A 16,679-nucleotide genomic window follows, 5' to 3' on the forward strand; every position below is an offset into this window, starting at 1 on the left:
TAAAAGCCAATTTCAGTAAAAAAGTTAAACCTGAACCTGAAGTTTCACTAGTTAAAAAAGACTTGGAAAAATGGCCAGAACCAGATGCATAGTGATGATCTAGAGAAATCTGTCTTTACTATTCTTCTTCCTTTGCCTTCTTGGCCTTGTCCCTTGTGTTCCCCAACTCTGAGGTAAGCAACTCTTAACTAGAAAACAAGCCTCCCTGTTTCCTACTTATTCTGTTCTCATCTCAGGAAGTACATAGCATATTCCCTAACTGCCCCTTTATCTGTGACTTTACACACCTCTCACACTGTATTTTCCTCAAGTCTAGATCTGAGTGGTAACTGGGGATAAAATCAAGCTATTTGAATGGAAGTTATTGATGGTCACATTATTAGAACATAAATGGCAGGATGCCTGGGTGGCTTGGTGGTTGAGTGTTCTGCCTTTCGCTCAGGTTGTGATTCCAGGGTCCTGGGATCAAGTCCTGCATTGGGCTCCCTGTGGAGATACTACTTCTCTCTTTGCCTGTGTCTATGCCTCTCTCTCTGTCTCTCATGAATAAATAAATAAAAATCTTTAAAAAAAAAAAAAAAAGAACATAAATGGCCAATAATACCCAACTAGAAAACACATCTAGAAATGGCTGACTTTTTAAAAGACAATCTGGAGTTTCCAATAAGATACCTGAAGGGCATGAATCTCCAATGGAAACATCTGAATTAGGAAATAGGGCCAACAGGTACCTTAAAATGAAGTACTTCAAATCATCATTAGTCATAAGCCACTATTAAATGAGCCCATAAATGTAATTTTTCTTAATGCCATATGAGGAAAGGGGGGGAAAGTGAAGTTAATTTTAACAATAGATTTTATTAAATCCAATATATCTAAAATATTATCATTTTAACATGTAATCAACATAAAAGAATTATTGAGATTATTTTTTTTATTAAGCCTTCAAAATTCAGAGTATTTTTACTTATAGTACATCTCAATTCAGATTAGCCACATTTCAAGTGCTCAATAGCCACATGTGACGACTAGTGGTGACTGTAGTAGACAGTGCAGCTATTGAGATTTCCTATTTTTTGTACAGAATCTGCTGGAAAAGCCACAACTTCACCACTGATTTGTATCTCCTTGGTATCTATAACAAACTTTCAGAGAAATGTATTTTTCTAACCAGAATTCACATGAACAACAGATCTCATACATGAAACAATGGCTACCTTGCCTAACAATTCCAGTTTCTCACTGCCAATATAGTAATTTAAGCATAAATATAGACAACTTATCTTATAAAATTAATTAGGAATAAAAAAAACAATGGAATAATTTCTACTTGAAAAATGTCTTTAATATAAACAAATGAGTTTATCTTGCCTTCAGCTGAAAATCCAACCCACACTAGGTAGGATTTCCTTGTAAGAGGAAGAGGATCACCATGTAAAATTTGTTTTTTCTTTTTCCCCAACTCTAGCAGTTGAACTCCAAGGCACTGATCACCATCAAATCCTGTACCTAGTAAGAAAATAGAAATAGAAATCAGGTATCAAAGGCTATTTAGCTATAATGCAATCTAGAGTACTTTCTGTGAATTGATTTTGTGACAAATTCTTATATAAAGTAGCAGTACTTTTTATGGATAAACCACCTGATTGAGGTACCAGCCAGGTATTAGAAGCAGAATACTCTGTTACAGGGACTATTTATATGAAGTGATATTAAGTGGTAATTCATTCACTCAAGAAATATTTACAAAGAGATTAATATGTGCCAGGTAACAGGGCTATAACGGTAAAGAAGAAAAAGTCACTGTTCTCAAGACATTAAGACATTCATATTCAATTAGGAAAAGACTAATTTTTAAAAAGAAAAAATGCAAAATGTTATCTAGAGTTAAAATAATAACATGATAGTGTCAGACTATATGGTCACCTCAGATTGGACAGTCAGAGGTGGCCTCTTTGAGAAAGTGAAATTTAGCTGAGATACAAACTGCAAGTTCGGAGAAAGAGGTATAATATAGTAAACAAAAGGAACAGCTAATGAAAAGGTCCTAAGATGGGAACAAGCTTGGTAAATTTGAAGAACACAAAAAAGCTAGTAAGGCTAGAATGAGTAACAAGCAAAAATGGCAAGAGATGAGGCTGAAGAGGCAGGCAAAGGTCAGATCATGTAGGACCTTGATAGCTGTGATAAAAAGTTTGATTTTTATTCTAAAGCAATGGGAAGTCATTAGAGGAATTTGAGCAGAAGATGGACATGTTCTGATTTGTTTTTAAAAGATCACTCAGGCTGCTATGTGGAGAATGGACTGTGGAAGGCAAGGACTGAAGCTGACAAGCCAGTTACAGGGCTACTAGTAGTCTAAGAAAAGACATCTAGGTTGGACTGGGGTTTTAGTGGAGGAGATGAAAAGAGATGGTTTGGAATATGTTATTCAAAAGAATTGATATGATGATACAACTTCACTGATAGGGTTGATGGGGGAGGGAGGGAGGGAGGGAGGGAGGGAGGGAGGGAAAGCGAATTCATAATAATTCTTACATTTCTGGTCCTGAGTGGCTGGGTTAATAGTATGCCATTTACTCAGATGGGGAAAACTAAGTAAAAGGCAAGGGACACCTGAATGGCTCAGTGGTTGAACTCCTGCCTTCGGCTCAGGGTGTGATCCCAGGGCCCTGGGATAGAGTCCTGCATGGGGCTCTCCACAGGGAACCTGCTTCTCCCTCTGTCTATGTCTCTGCCTTTCTGTGTCTCTCATGAATAAATAAAATCTTAAAAAAAAAAAAAAAAAAAAAGGCAAGGTGGAAGGTAAAATAAAAGGTTTTATTTATTATGACCTACTTAAGTTTGAAATGAGTATCAAAACTATAGAAAGATTTCAAGTAACCACTGGATATATAAATCTGTAGATACAAAGAGAGGGACTGGTGATACTAATTTATAAGTCATGGACACACAAATGTATTTAAAGCCATAGGCCTTGAGGAGATATCCCAGGAAGTTTCTCAAACTGCATTTTTGAACTATGAGTCATGAAACCAACTTAAAGTTGTAAACAGCAAGGGATCCCTGGGTGGCTCAGCGGTTTAGCGCCTGCCTTTGGCCCAGGGCGTGATCCTGGAGTCCCCGGATTGAGTCCCACATCAGGCTCCCTGCATGGAGCCTGCATCTCCCTCTGCCTGTGTCTCTGCCTCTCTCTCCGTGTCTCTCATGAATAAATAAATAAAATCTTTTAAAAAAAAGTTGTAAACAGCATTTAAAGAAAACTGAAATAAAAGAGTAAATATTGTCCATGAGACTTTTCAGTTCCATTACAGATAGACATAGAATAGCAATATAGAATGTACTTCTTCTAGGGCTAAGCAGTCAAAAGACTGAAAGTTCGTCAACTAGAGAGGCTAATAGAGTAAAGGGGCTGTGACAGAGTCCTGGAGCAATCCAGCTAAGAGGCTGGTATAAGAAGAGCAGCCAGCAGAAGAGCTGAAGGAGGTTATCAGTAAGAAAAACATTGGAGAGATGCCACAGAATCCAAGAAAAGTGCTGGGTGGGGGATGGGTAAAATATGTGATGGGGATTAAGGATTAAGAAGTGTACTGGTGATGAACACTGGGTGATATATGGAACTGCTGAATCACTAACTATATTGTATACCTGAAACTAATATAACTATGCTGGAATTAAAATTTAAGAAAAGAGAAAGACGGAACTAGAGTGTATTATGCTAAGTGAAATAAATCAATCAGAGAAAGACAAATACCATATAGTTTCACCCCTACATGGAATTTAAGAAACAGATGAACATAGGAGGAGGGAAGGAAAAATAAAGTAAGATTAAAACAGAGAGGGAGGCAAACCTTAAGAAACTCTATAGTTAAAAGAACAAAATGAGGGTTGATGGGAGGGAGGTAGGAAGGGATGGGTTAAGTGAGTGATGGGTATTAAAGAGGGCACTTATTGGGATGAGCACTGGGTGTTATATGTAAGTGATGAATCAGTATATTCTACTCCGGAAACCAATACTATACTCTATATTAACTAACTTGAATTTTAAATAAAATTTTTTAAAAAACAGAGAGTTTTAAATGGAATTACCGAAAAAATAAAGATAAAAAGATTATGAGTAATTTTTTTTTTTTTTTAAGTAAGCTCTAGCCCCAACATGGGGCTTGAATTCATAGCCCTAAGATGAAGGTTGCCTGCCCCATATCAAAAATCTTGATAAAATCAGTCTTTTTTTTTTTTTTTTCAAGATTTTATTTATGTATTAATGAGAGACACAGAGAGAGAGAGAGGCAGAGACACAGGCAGAGGTAGAAGCAGGCACCATGCAGGGAGCCTGATGCAGGACTCAATCCTGGGACCTCAGGATCATGCCCTGGGCCAAAGGCAGGTGTTAAACTGCTGAGCCACCCAGGGATCCCGATAAAATCAGTCTTGATACAATGACATGAAAAGGAAGCAGCAACTTTTTAAGTCATATTCAAACTGTCTTGGTCCTGCACACTAGAAGTTAGTTTATTTTTTGAGGCAATTAAATTTTATAAGATTGAAAATTTTATAAGATATAGACATAGAAGTAACTAACCTTGGAATTCTTTCTAGAATACAACTTTCCTACAAATAAAATATTTTCATTTTCATTGCTATTAGTGAATACAACAAAATTCTGTACAAAGATTACACTGATTCAAATACTAAAAGGAATGTAAAAGGAGGTATACAACCCAAAACTAAATAAGAGAAAGAGAAAAAAAAAAAAAAAAACCTCAAGTAATTTTCATTTTACTTCAGATCATGGTAAAATTATAAAAGACTAGGAAAAAATCTACCTCTATGATAAATAATGAAAAGCTGTTCTCCATGTCCTGCCATTGATACTATAGGCCCAGGAAGACAGAAGACCTCTTTCTGAACACCTCCAATAGTGAACAATCGAAGGAGCATTGCACTGGTGGCAGCAGCTGCCCACCCCAGACCAAGACATACGGCTTCAATATCTTCATTCTGAGGCATGTCTACTATCCACTCTTTGCTTGAATCCCAAGAACTAAAATGCAGGCAGTGAAGCTTGCTAAAAATTAAAACAAGACAGAAACAATAAAACGTTCATATTTGATATCTTATATATATAAAACTAATCATGATACCCAGTGACAAAACCAAAGTTAATTTTTCCATTAAACATAAATAGTACAAAAATAGCTTTAAGAAAGTAATTATGAAACATCCTTTAAATGGACTATATTAAAACCATTAATAGTCATGTTACTGAAGAATATTCAACAATACAGGAAAATGCTCCTAATTTAATGTTAAACGAAAACAGACAGACTTGGGATGCCTGGGTGGCTCAGTAGTTGAATGGCTGCCTTCGGCTCAGGGTGTGATCCGGGAATTCTGGGATTGAGTTCCACATCAGGCTCCTTGTGTGGAGTCGGAGTCTGCTTCTCCCTCTGCCTATGTCTGCCTCTCTCTTCCTGTGTCTCTCATGAATAAATAAATAAAATCTTTAAAAAAAAAAAAAAAGAAACAGGCAGACTAAAATCTGCAGCATACAATCCTAGGTTGCACATATACAGAATAATCACAACTAAATTTTTAAAAAGGGAAGAAGCATCAAAATGTTAAACGAGGGATCCCTGGGTGGCGCAGCGGTTTGGCACCTGCCTTTGGCCCAGGGCGCAATCCTGGAGACCCGGGATCGAATCCCACGTCGGGCTCCCGGTGCATGGAGCCTGCTTCTCCCTCTGCCTATGTCTCTGCCTCTCTCTCTCTCTCTGGGACTATCATAAATAAAAAATTTTTTTAAAAAAGTTAAACGAGTTCTTTCACTACCAAAAAAATATAATACAGGAAAACAAAAGAAAAAAGGAAAAACAATCACACATAATCCCACCAGTGAGATCACCAATTTGGTATGTTTCCAGTCTTATTTGCATCTATACATACATGTAAGTTATTAAAGATCAACTTGGGAATGCAGATACTATAGAATTTGGAACCAGAGGTAGTTCTGATTTTCTGAAGAGTAATTTTATTTTATTTTTTAACATTTTATTTATTTATTTGAGAGAGAGAGAGAGAGAGAGTGAGCAAGCGCGCACAAGCAGGAGGAGTGGCAGGTAGAGGGAGCACAATTCCGGCTGAGCAGGGAGCCCGATGCGGGACTGTATCTCAGGACCTTAGGATCCTGACCTGAGCGAAAGGCAACTGAGCCCCCCAGGAACCCCTGAAGAGTAACTTTAAATTCAATTTTATTTTATGTTTTAAGAAGATTTATTTATTTGTGTGTGAGAGAGAGAGAAAGAGAAAGCATGAATGCGTGGCAGTGAAGGGCAGAGAGGGAGACGGAGAAACAGACTGCCCTGCTGAGAAGGGAACCTGACTCCAGGCTCCATCCCAGGGTCCTGAGATCACAACCGGAGCCGAAGGAGACGCTTAACCAATTGAGCCACCCAGGCCCTCCTAAATTCAATTTTAAAATAAAAAGTAACATTGTATATAGCTGTGAAATAACATATCCAGGAAAACAAAGAGAAAGATATCTGAAATCAATATTGCGTAAGGAAACAAATGTTCTAATTTGAACATTTAAGATTCTCAGTTGGAGACACTGAGGCAACAATGGTTTATTTTAGTGAACTAATTTAATTCAATAATGAAGTATTAAGTGGATTTTACAATGTGTAAGTTAGAAAACCAATTAAAATGTTAAAATGTGTTTCTCAGACTCTAATGCATACTCAATCACTTGCAGATCTCATTAAAAATGCAGATTGCAGATTTTGATTTAGTTCTGTAGTGGGGTCTGAGATTCTGTTTTCAAAAAGCTTCCAGGACCAAAAAAAAAAAAAAAAGCTTCCAGGTGACTGACCCATGCCCCTAGTTTGTGGACTATACTTTAAGAAGCCAATGTATCTAAACCGAAGGATTTTAATTTCAAATCACCTCAGAGTTGGTAAAATCCATGATCAAGTGTATAAGTAGTAAAATCAGCTGAAGAATAGAGATCAAGAGAAGGCAATCTGGTGGAACTAACAAAAAGTTGAATAAAAACATTTTTTCTTCTTTAAAAAAATATGGATTCAGCATTACACTGCTTTTCCATCATAATTTTTTGGTCTATCTATCTACATACCAAATATTGTTCTCCCCCCGCCTTTTTTAAAAGACTTCATCCATTCATCCATGAGAGACAGAGAGAGAGGCAGAGACCTAGGCAGAGGGAGAAGCAGGCTCCCCGCAGGGACCCCAATGCGGGACTTGATCCCAGGACCCTGGAATCACGACCTGAGCTGAAGGCAGATGCTCAACCACTGAGCCACCCAGGCAACCCCTTCCCCCTCCCTTTTTTAAAAGAAGTTTCAATTCTAATCTAAAGAAAAAAAAAAAAAAAACCCAAAACAAAAAACAAAACAACGAAAAAACCCAACAAAAACAAAAATACAAAAAACCCCAGCCTAGGTCAGTAGTTGTCCAAGGCTGATATTAACTGCAAAGGGATGCAAGGGAACATCTTTATTTTATTATTTTTTTAAGATTTTATTTATTTACTCATGAGAGAGAGAGAGACAGAGAGAAAGAGAGAGAGAGAGAGAGAGGCAGAGAGACACAGGCAGAGGGAGAAGCAGGCTCCATGCAGGGAGCCCGACATGGGACTCGATCCCGGGTCTCCAGGATGAGGTCCTGGGCTGAAGGCGGCACTAAACCGCTGAGCCACCCGGGCTGCCGCAAGGGAGTATTTTTAAATGATAAAAAATATTTTGAGGGGCGCCTCATTGGCTCAGTCAGTAGAGTGTGTGACTCTTGGTCTCAAGGTCGTGGGTTCAAGCTCTACTTTGGGTGTAGGGATTACTTAAATTTTTTTTATTGTGACAGTGGTTACCTGAATATACACACATTTGTTAAACTCACCAAACTGTAAAACCAAGGTACATTTTAGTGTACATGAATTACACTAATAAACTTAAAAAGGGTCAGAGGCTTATACAAAAAGAAATCTAGAAGGATACATACCAAATTGTTAACAGTGGTTATATCTAAGAGTAGAATTCTGGAGGAGAATTCTTATTTCCTAAAAATTCTGTACCGCTTGTGTTAGTTTACAATTTATATATATCTGCATCTATATATACATTTCTTACAAAACTAATGAAACAGAGTAAAAAGGTAAAAAATAGCCTTTCTCTGGCATTTACAATCGTGAACTATGTCATGTCATCTTTTTTTTTTTTTTTTTTAATGCAGGGCTTGAACTCACAACCCTTAGATTAAGACCTGAGCTGAAAAAAAAAAAAAAAAAAAAAAAAAAAAAAGACCTGAGCTGAGATCAAGAGTCAGATGCCTAAATGACTGAGTCACCCAAATGCCCCAGGTCACCCAAATTTGTACTTAGAGAATGTAAAGGAGAGGACAATTAGGCAAAAACAGACATGTTCTGAGATATTATGTATGAGACTCGGACCGTATCTAAACAACTCAGCAGTGACAAATTCTTCCTAACAATCTTGAATTTACCTTGCTAGTTCATCAGTGCTTTCACATGCCAACAAAACAGCTTCATGAGAAAGATCTGCTATTGTGTAATTCAAAGTGTTTGATAAGTGTGTTGCATGGTGTATGGAGGTATCATGGAACTCCACATCTATGGCATTGTCTTGTTCATCATTATAGCAGCGAATAATTCCAATAGAGTTCCACACCTATAAACATTAAAGTACAAGTCTGAGAAAAATTAAAGGTCCTAGAATCAGTAGACTAAAGTAGTACAAACTAATAAATATTATAATTCAGTCTGTATCAAAATTGAAGTTATGGGAGCAACCATAGCTCATCTACCTTTAAATAGTTTCAAGTATGAGTAGTGACATCAGAACTATAATTACTATCTACTCTTCATGAAAAGGCACATAAATATTTATTAGCAAATGGAATATTTCATTTAATATTTAATAATTACATTACTACCATTAAAAATCATCATTTTGAACAACCAAGCCATTATATTCCCCAAAAGAAATATATCAAAAATTTGTTTACTTAATATAAGTGACAAGATATTTCCTGTTTCAACTAACTGGTTCATATTGTAGGAATAAATACATACATTTTAAAGAAACATAAATCAATACCATTTAGAAAAACTTACCTTACCCCCATGTATACTACAGGCTCACACTAGGCCCTACTGTTTCCTTTCCTCAACCACAATAACTATAAATAAATAGCTGACAATAAAAACTTAAGACCTATTACTTGATGATTATGAACAGCAATAAAAAGTTTTATTAAAATAAAACATCACTTTTAATATTTACATACAAATTTATGCAGGTCTATGCCTTTCAAAAAGGACAAGAAGGGGATCCCTGGGTGGCTCAGCGGTTTAGCGCCTGCCTTTGGCCTGGGCGTGATCCTGGAGTCCCGGGATCGAGTCCCATATCAGGCTCCTGGCATGGAGCCTGCTTCTCCCTCCTCCTGTGTCTCTGCCTCTCTCTCTCTCTCTGTCTATCATAAATAAATAAATAAATCTTTAAAAAAAAAAAAAGGACAAGAAGCGGACAGCCCAGGTGGCTCAGCGGTTTAGCACCACCGCCTTCAGCCCAGGGTGTGATCCTAGACACCCGGATCAAGTCCCACATTGGGCTCCCTGCATGAAGCCTACTTCTCCCTCTGCCTGTGTCTGTGCCTCTCTCTCTCTCTCTGTGTCTCATGAATAAATAAATAAAATCTTTAAAAAAAAAAAAAAAAAGGACAAGAAGCAAAGTCCTCAATGGAAAATCTCAAATAACCAACAAATAAAAATATTAAACTTTTTAGTTATCAAACCAAAAAAGCTAATATATTCATTCACTCATTCAGGAAATGTATATATATATTTTTAAAGATTTTAATTATTTACTTGAGAGAGACAGAGAGCATGAGCAGAGAGGAGGGGCAAAGGGAGAAGGAGAAGCAGACTCCCCGCTGAGCAGGGAACCCGATGTGGAACTCAAACCCAGGACCTGGGATCATAACCTGAGCTGAAGGCATATGCTTAAATGACTGAGCTACCCAGGCACCCCAGGATATATATTCTTAATGCCTACTGTACCATACCTTGTTCTGAGTGCTATCAGTAAACAAAACAGAAACATCTCTTATCCTTCTGAAGTTTATAGTCTAGTGGGGTGAGGTAGAAAGAGAGGCAGATAGTTTGTTGTTGTTTTTTTTTTTTTTTTAAAGATTTTATTTATTTATTCCTGAGAGACACAGAGAGAGAGAGAGAGAGAGAGAGAGGCAGAGACACAGGCAGAGGAAGAAGCAGGCTCCGTGCAGGGAGCCCGACATGGGACTCGATCCCAGGTCTCCAGGATCAGGCCCTGGGCTGACAGCGGCGCTAAACCGCCGAGCTACCCAGGCTGCCCAGATAGTTTGTTTCCCATAATACTTACCACCTTCTACTAAATTATACTAGGAGCTGCCTTCTAAAAAATATTTTCTAACAGAATAGTGTTTTGGAATCAGTATAAACCTCTATATAAAAATATGAGAAATAAAGTTTGGAAGTACAGTCAAGAGATATTGCAAGCTATACAGTCACATTAACTTACTATGTTCATTATATGTCCCTTTGCAAAGCAGAATCTTATTTAAGATGATTTTCAATAATAAGGTTGAAAATAAGATTAAAACTGTGAGTTAACCATAAAATAAATCAACCATAAAATCATAATGAACCAAAGTGCTACAGGACAGTTAATCAAGGCTTTCAAAAATACTTTTTACCAAACAAAATTAACTATAGTGAGATACAATACTTACAAGTTAAAAAATTAGATAAAACTATTTTAAAGTTAAGTGTAGATCCAAGGCTTACCATGAATCTATGAGTGAGATGCATGGGTGTAGAACCTGACTGGAATGGCTTTTGCCGAGGAGTTGGCATTGGCCCATCATAAGATGGCCTTTGGGATGTTACCAGTGGTAGATTATGAATGCTGTCTGTCTGCTCATCTTCCTCCTCCTCTCTGAGAAGACTAGAACCAGTTTTTAACATTGTAACATCTAGAAAACAAAGAAGTATAATTAGAGAATCATAAATACCAATGACCTAGAAAAAGGAAAGCATTAGGAAATCTAAATAACCTTTTCCATTCATACTTAATAGTACTACTATGCTATTGGCCTCTTCTACTATATCAACATTTACCGTGATGGTGTGAAAACAATGGAGGGTAAAAAAAAAACTGTTGGTGTTGTGATATGAATCAAGGCAGTGACACCAAATCTGTATTTGTAGTCAACGCATTGTCAACCACCACTCAATTGCAATAAAATATTAATTCTGTTAAATCTTGATCTTGGCATAGATTTCTCAAAAAATGTTCTCTATGCTAAAATGGAATTGTGGGTAGCCTGGGTGGCTCAGCGGTTTAGTGCCACCTTCAGTCCAGGTCGTGATCCTGGAGACCTGGGATTGAGTCCCATGTCGGGCTTCCTGCATGGAGTCTGTATCTCCCTCTGCCTGTGTCTCTGCCTCTCTCTCTCTGCCTCTCATAAATAAATAAATAAAATCTTTTAAAAAATAAATAAATAAAAAATAAAATGGGAATTGTGCATAAAGTTTGATGCCTGTCTCAAAAAAAAAAAGGCATTTGTGCAACTGAGTTATAAACTCAACTAGCTGATTTTTTCAGAGAACATCATTTTTACTTGAAAGAATGCCAGATAAACTATGGCTATACAGGGGCACCTGGGTGGCTCTGTGGTTGAGCGTCTGCCTTCGGCTCAGGTCATGATCCTGGGGTCCTGGAATGGAGTCCCACATCAGGCTCCTCGCAGGGAGCTTCTCCCTCGGCTTGTGTCTCTCATGAATAAATAAATAAAATCTTAAAAAAAAAAAAAAAAAAACTGGCTATGCAGACTTTGGTATTTGGTAAACTTTTTTTAGCTAAATGAAGTAAGCTGATCATTTAAGAAAAATAACTGACAGAATCTGTTGTCAATGATAAAATTAGAGTTTTCAAGCAAAAAGCAGAATATTAGAAAGCTTGTATCTGCCACCACGAGCTTTACTACTTCCCAATATTTAAAAACTTCTGCTGAGATTAGCGATAATACTAACAAATATAATCCTGGATAATGTGTCAATGTTAAAAGACCTGTGGACCTGTAGTGAAGCAGTATTTTCTAAGTTACCAATGTATATATTTCAAAATCAAACATGGTAAATTAAAAGATCCATTCAAGTCAGACCAATAGATTTTAATATAACACAGCTGGAATGTTCACTGGAGTTTCTGGATTCTACACTGCAAATAAGTTGAGTTTTTGTTACAGTAGCAAAGAATATCCACAATATCCTGCCTTTTCAAACTACATGTTTGTGTGAGCCTGAATATTCTACACATACATGGTAAAAACAACATATGGTAGTAGACTGAATTCTGAGGTATGAGAGAATCCAAGTTATTTTCTATGCCAGACATTAAAGAAATTTTCAAAGGGTGAAATACTGTCACATTTCTTACAAAATTTTTCATTTGAAATGTTATGTTTACACAAATGAGTTTATTAATGTTATTTTAAAGTAATTATTTTTAAAATTTCTCAGTTTTTAATTTCTTACATTTTAAATAACAGAAGATATAACTCCATAATTTCCTTTGGGGTCCTCAAAAGTTTTTTTTTTTTTTTTTTTTTTTAAGATTTTATTTATTTATTCATGAAAGACACACAGAGACACAGGCAGAGGGAGAAGCAGGCTCCACGCAGGGAGCCCGATGTGAGACTCAAACCTGTGTCTCCAAGATCATGCCCTGGGCCAAAGGCAGGCGCCAAACCATGAAGCCACCCAGGGATCCCCTCCTCAAAGGTTTTTTTTTTTTTTTTTTTTTTAATTTTTTTTTTTAATTTATTTATGATAGTCACAGAGAGAGAGAGAGAGAGAGAGAGAGGCAGAGACATAGGCAGAGGGAGAAGCAGGCTCCATGCACCGGGAGCCCGATGTGGGATTCGATCCCGGGTCTCCAGGATCGCGCCCTGGGCCAAAGGCAGGCACCAAACCGCTGCGCCACCCAGGGATCCCCCCCTCCTCAAAAGTTTTTTAAGAATATAATGAGCTCCTGAGATAAAACATTTGAGGACTTCTGTCCTATAAAACATGTATATGGTTTAAATACACCACAATTTAACCACCATAAAATGGTATTTGGCATTTTACTTGATAATGTTCAAATGTGCTATTTTAACATACAACTTGTTACAAATAGACACTTTATTTAAAGGGTTTTTTTTATTGTAATCTTTTTTTTTAAGATTCTTTATTTATTTATTCATGAGAGAGGCAGAGACACAGGCAGAGGGAGAAGCAGGCTCCTCGAGGAGAGCCCAATGTGGGACTCGAACTGGGAACTTTGGGACCACGCCCTGAGCCGAAGGCAGCTGCTCAACCATTGAGCCCACCTAGGTGTCTGGTAATCTCTATTTCTTTAACAGATACTATACTATTCAGGTTACTTACTTCTTCTTGAGTTAGCTTGGTAGCTTGTATCTTTCAAAGAATTTATCAGTTTTATCGAAGTTGTTATATTTATGGGCACAAAGCTATTCCTAACATTCTTTTATTCTTTTGTTATTTTTTTTATTTTTTTATTCTTTTGTTATTTTTTTTATTTTTTTATTCTTTTGTTATTAATAGCAATTCTATCTTACAGAACTATGAGTTGCATATAGAATTTTAAATTTTCTAGTAGCATATTTTGAATAGTAAAAAAAAAAACCATAAAATCCCACACCTAATTATTTTCAATATTATTCTATATTAAAATAGTGTAATTTCAACATGTATTCAAGGTAAAAAAAAAGGACTAAAATATTTTACATTCTTTTCATACTGCCTTTAAAATCTGGTTGCATTTTACACTTACACCACATCTCATTTTGAACTAGCCACATTTCAGGAGCTTACTAGCAATAGGTGGTTAGTGGCTAACATATTGGATAGTAGAGGCCTATAGGATCCATCGTGATGACACCACTTTCATTACTTATACTGGTCATTCATGCCTTCTCTTTCTTTCTGATAACTCAGGATAGAGATTTAACAATTTTACTGATCTTTTCAAAGAACTAGCTTTTGGTTTTATTGACTTTCTTTACAGTATTTTGGTTGTCAATATCATTGAATTCTGTTATTTCCTTCCTTCTGCTAGTTTGAAGTTTAATTTCCTCTTTTTGTAATTTGCTATAGCAGAAGCTTAGATCATGGATTCAAAACCTTTTTTAATAACTTAAGTATTTAATACTATACATTTCCCTCTATGCATACTGTGTTAGCCACATTCTACAAATTTAATAATGACTTCAAATAATAGTTTTTATTAAAAATTGAAAAGATCAACAGGATGGATCATCACATCCACAAAGTCAAAACATACCAACTGAGTTTTCATCATCTTCTATGATGTGACTTCGCTGTCTAGGACGACCTGAGGCCAGCATGAAGTCATCATCCTCTTCCTCATCATTTATAATCCTTTTTGAAAAAGAGGGGGTCTCAACTGCATTGTCATTTAGAAAATCACCAGCATTACTTGTATCATCTCCATCGAAAAGATCATTGTAATCCTCTTCCACTCTGTTAGATACCTTGAACAAAGTAACACAAATTACAAAGTATTAGTGATCTTTTAGATAAACTCAATTACTCAAAAGGCCATTCTATAATATGTATCTGTACATTCTAACAAGTAAGCAAATGATTAGAATAATTAATAAATGTACTTACGAGGATTGTATTTATATTTATGTGAGACCTACTCCTTACTTTAAATGCCCCTATGTATTTATAGTCTATGGATGGGATAGGAGTGTAAGACAGATGTGTATAGAAATAACTGTATATATCCAAATACAAGGCAAGATTTTACTCCTCAAAAGTCATTCACCAGAAAAGTCACCTAAAGTCCCTGTAAAATAGAAGATATTCTCTCATTTATTTTTAAATTTTATTTTGCTTTGATAGGCTATGTTTGCTTTCAGTGATCTCAAAGTTAGTTTTTGTGGAGGTTATTTTTATGCTTATAAAAGTAAATGGACAGAACCAATAGACAAAGCAAGCAAGAAAATTCAAAATTAATCCTTGATTCCTAGGAATATGAACATATCATTGTAGATCCCAGATATGACTATAAACAGTTTCTGAGACACTTTATTTATTTGTTGGGTAATCTCCACACTCAACATGGGACTCAAACTCACAATCCTGAGGTCAAGAGTTGCATGCTCTACTGACTCAGCCAGCCAGTGAGATCACTTTAAAAAGTGAACAGTAAGCAGATACATTGTAGAGTTCACAAGTAACTCCTACAGGATAAATAAAAACTGCATAAATGTTAAGCCAATGGAAACTTATAGTTTGGTATAAAATTCTAATGAGAGCACCATTAAACAGATTCAAAAGGGACTTTATCACAAATCTTTTAGATGGAAGTACACAAAATTATGTTCTAGAAAAGAAGTGTTTAATAAAATGAGATTGAGGGTAGCCCGTGTGGCTCAGCAGTTTAGTGCCGCCTTCAGTCCAGGGCATGATCCCAGAGTTCTGGGATCAAGTCCCACATCAGGTTCCCTGCATGGAGCCTGCTTCTCCCTCTGCCTGTGTCTCTGCTTCTCTCTGTGTCTCTCTCATGAATAAATAAATAAATAAATCTTTAAAAAACAAAAAAACAAAAAAACAAAATTTTGGGGGATTTTCTTATTAAAAAATGAGGATTTTTGCCTTATACTAATGAGGAATATAAAGTGTTAGAGGTATTGTGACAGAAATACGTACTGTGAAGAATAAAAGCAAAAAGAAAAGTGGGCAATTTTGGATATAAGGGTTAAGGTTTTAGAAGAGGTAACCTTTGAACTAAAACTTTCATAATTTGCTTTCTGTTTTTATCAATGCTATACATACATATAAATTGGTCAATTACAAAGTTTATCATAACGAAAACAGTCCTCTGCACAGCCTCCAACTAACTTTTCTGCTCTTTTAGATGTTGCTTTTGAGATCTTCCTCCATATCTTGTTATCTTTTAATATCTTCCTCCTCGAGATTAAAAAATATCCTAGTGCTCTGTTTTTTATTTTTCAGTTTTAATCATTATCTATTAAATAGATATTAACTTCCTTATATTAAGATGAGGACTGGGCAGCCCAGGTGGCTCAGCGGTTTAGCACCACTTTCAGCCCAGAGCGTGATCCTGGAGACCGGGGATCAAGTCCCACATCGGGCTCCCTGCGTGGAGCCTGCTTCTCCCTCTGTCTGTGTCTCTCATGAATAAATAAATAAAATCTTAAAAAAAAAAAAAAAGATGAGGATTTGGTGCAATTTTCAACCACCTCTACTCTCCTGTATGTATGTACACTACTCTCCTACCTCGATCCTCCCAATATAGATATTTTCTCATTTTGGTTGGATCAAAATACAGGATGCAGATTATTATAATCATATAAATGCTATTCATGGTTGAATAAAAATAATAACAGTTTATTATTATCACTTATAAAGCGACCATTCTAATTCTAGAGACCATTCTGATTCTATACGTGATTCATTTAATCCTCACAATAAAACCCTAGGTGGTAGACATTATTCTATTATTGTTTTATAAATGTGGTATATTATGATCACTTTTCCTTCCTTTTATAAC

The 16,679-nt window shown here is 36.3% G+C and overlaps 1 protein-coding gene across 3 annotated transcripts in view; it reads right to left on the bottom strand.

Annotated features, from left to right (window-relative positions):
- Positions 1-16,679, bottom strand: part of WDHD1 (WD repeat and HMG-box DNA binding protein 1) — a 62,012-nt gene that overhangs the window by 19,792 nt on the left and 25,541 nt on the right. For all 3 annotated transcript variants that reach the window (XM_038544771.1, XM_038544770.1, XM_038544772.1), the window contains 5 exons: positions 14,418-14,628; positions 10,856-11,043; positions 8,515-8,699; positions 4,827-5,068; positions 1,372-1,509 (listed from right to left, as the gene is read on the bottom strand). In XM_038544771.1, coding sequence (XP_038400699.1) covers positions 1,372-1,509; positions 4,827-5,068; positions 8,515-8,699; positions 10,856-11,043; positions 14,418-14,628 — 964 coding nt within the window. The remainder of the gene's footprint in view (positions 1-1,371; positions 1,510-4,826; positions 5,069-8,514; positions 8,700-10,855; positions 11,044-14,417; positions 14,629-16,679) is intronic.

Source organism: Canis lupus, chromosome 8 (genome assembly GCF_011100685.1).
Source record: "Canis lupus familiaris isolate Mischka breed German Shepherd chromosome 8, alternate assembly UU_Cfam_GSD_1.0, whole genome shotgun sequence".
Taxonomy (NCBI): Eukaryota; Metazoa; Chordata; class Mammalia; order Carnivora; family Canidae; genus Canis; species Canis lupus.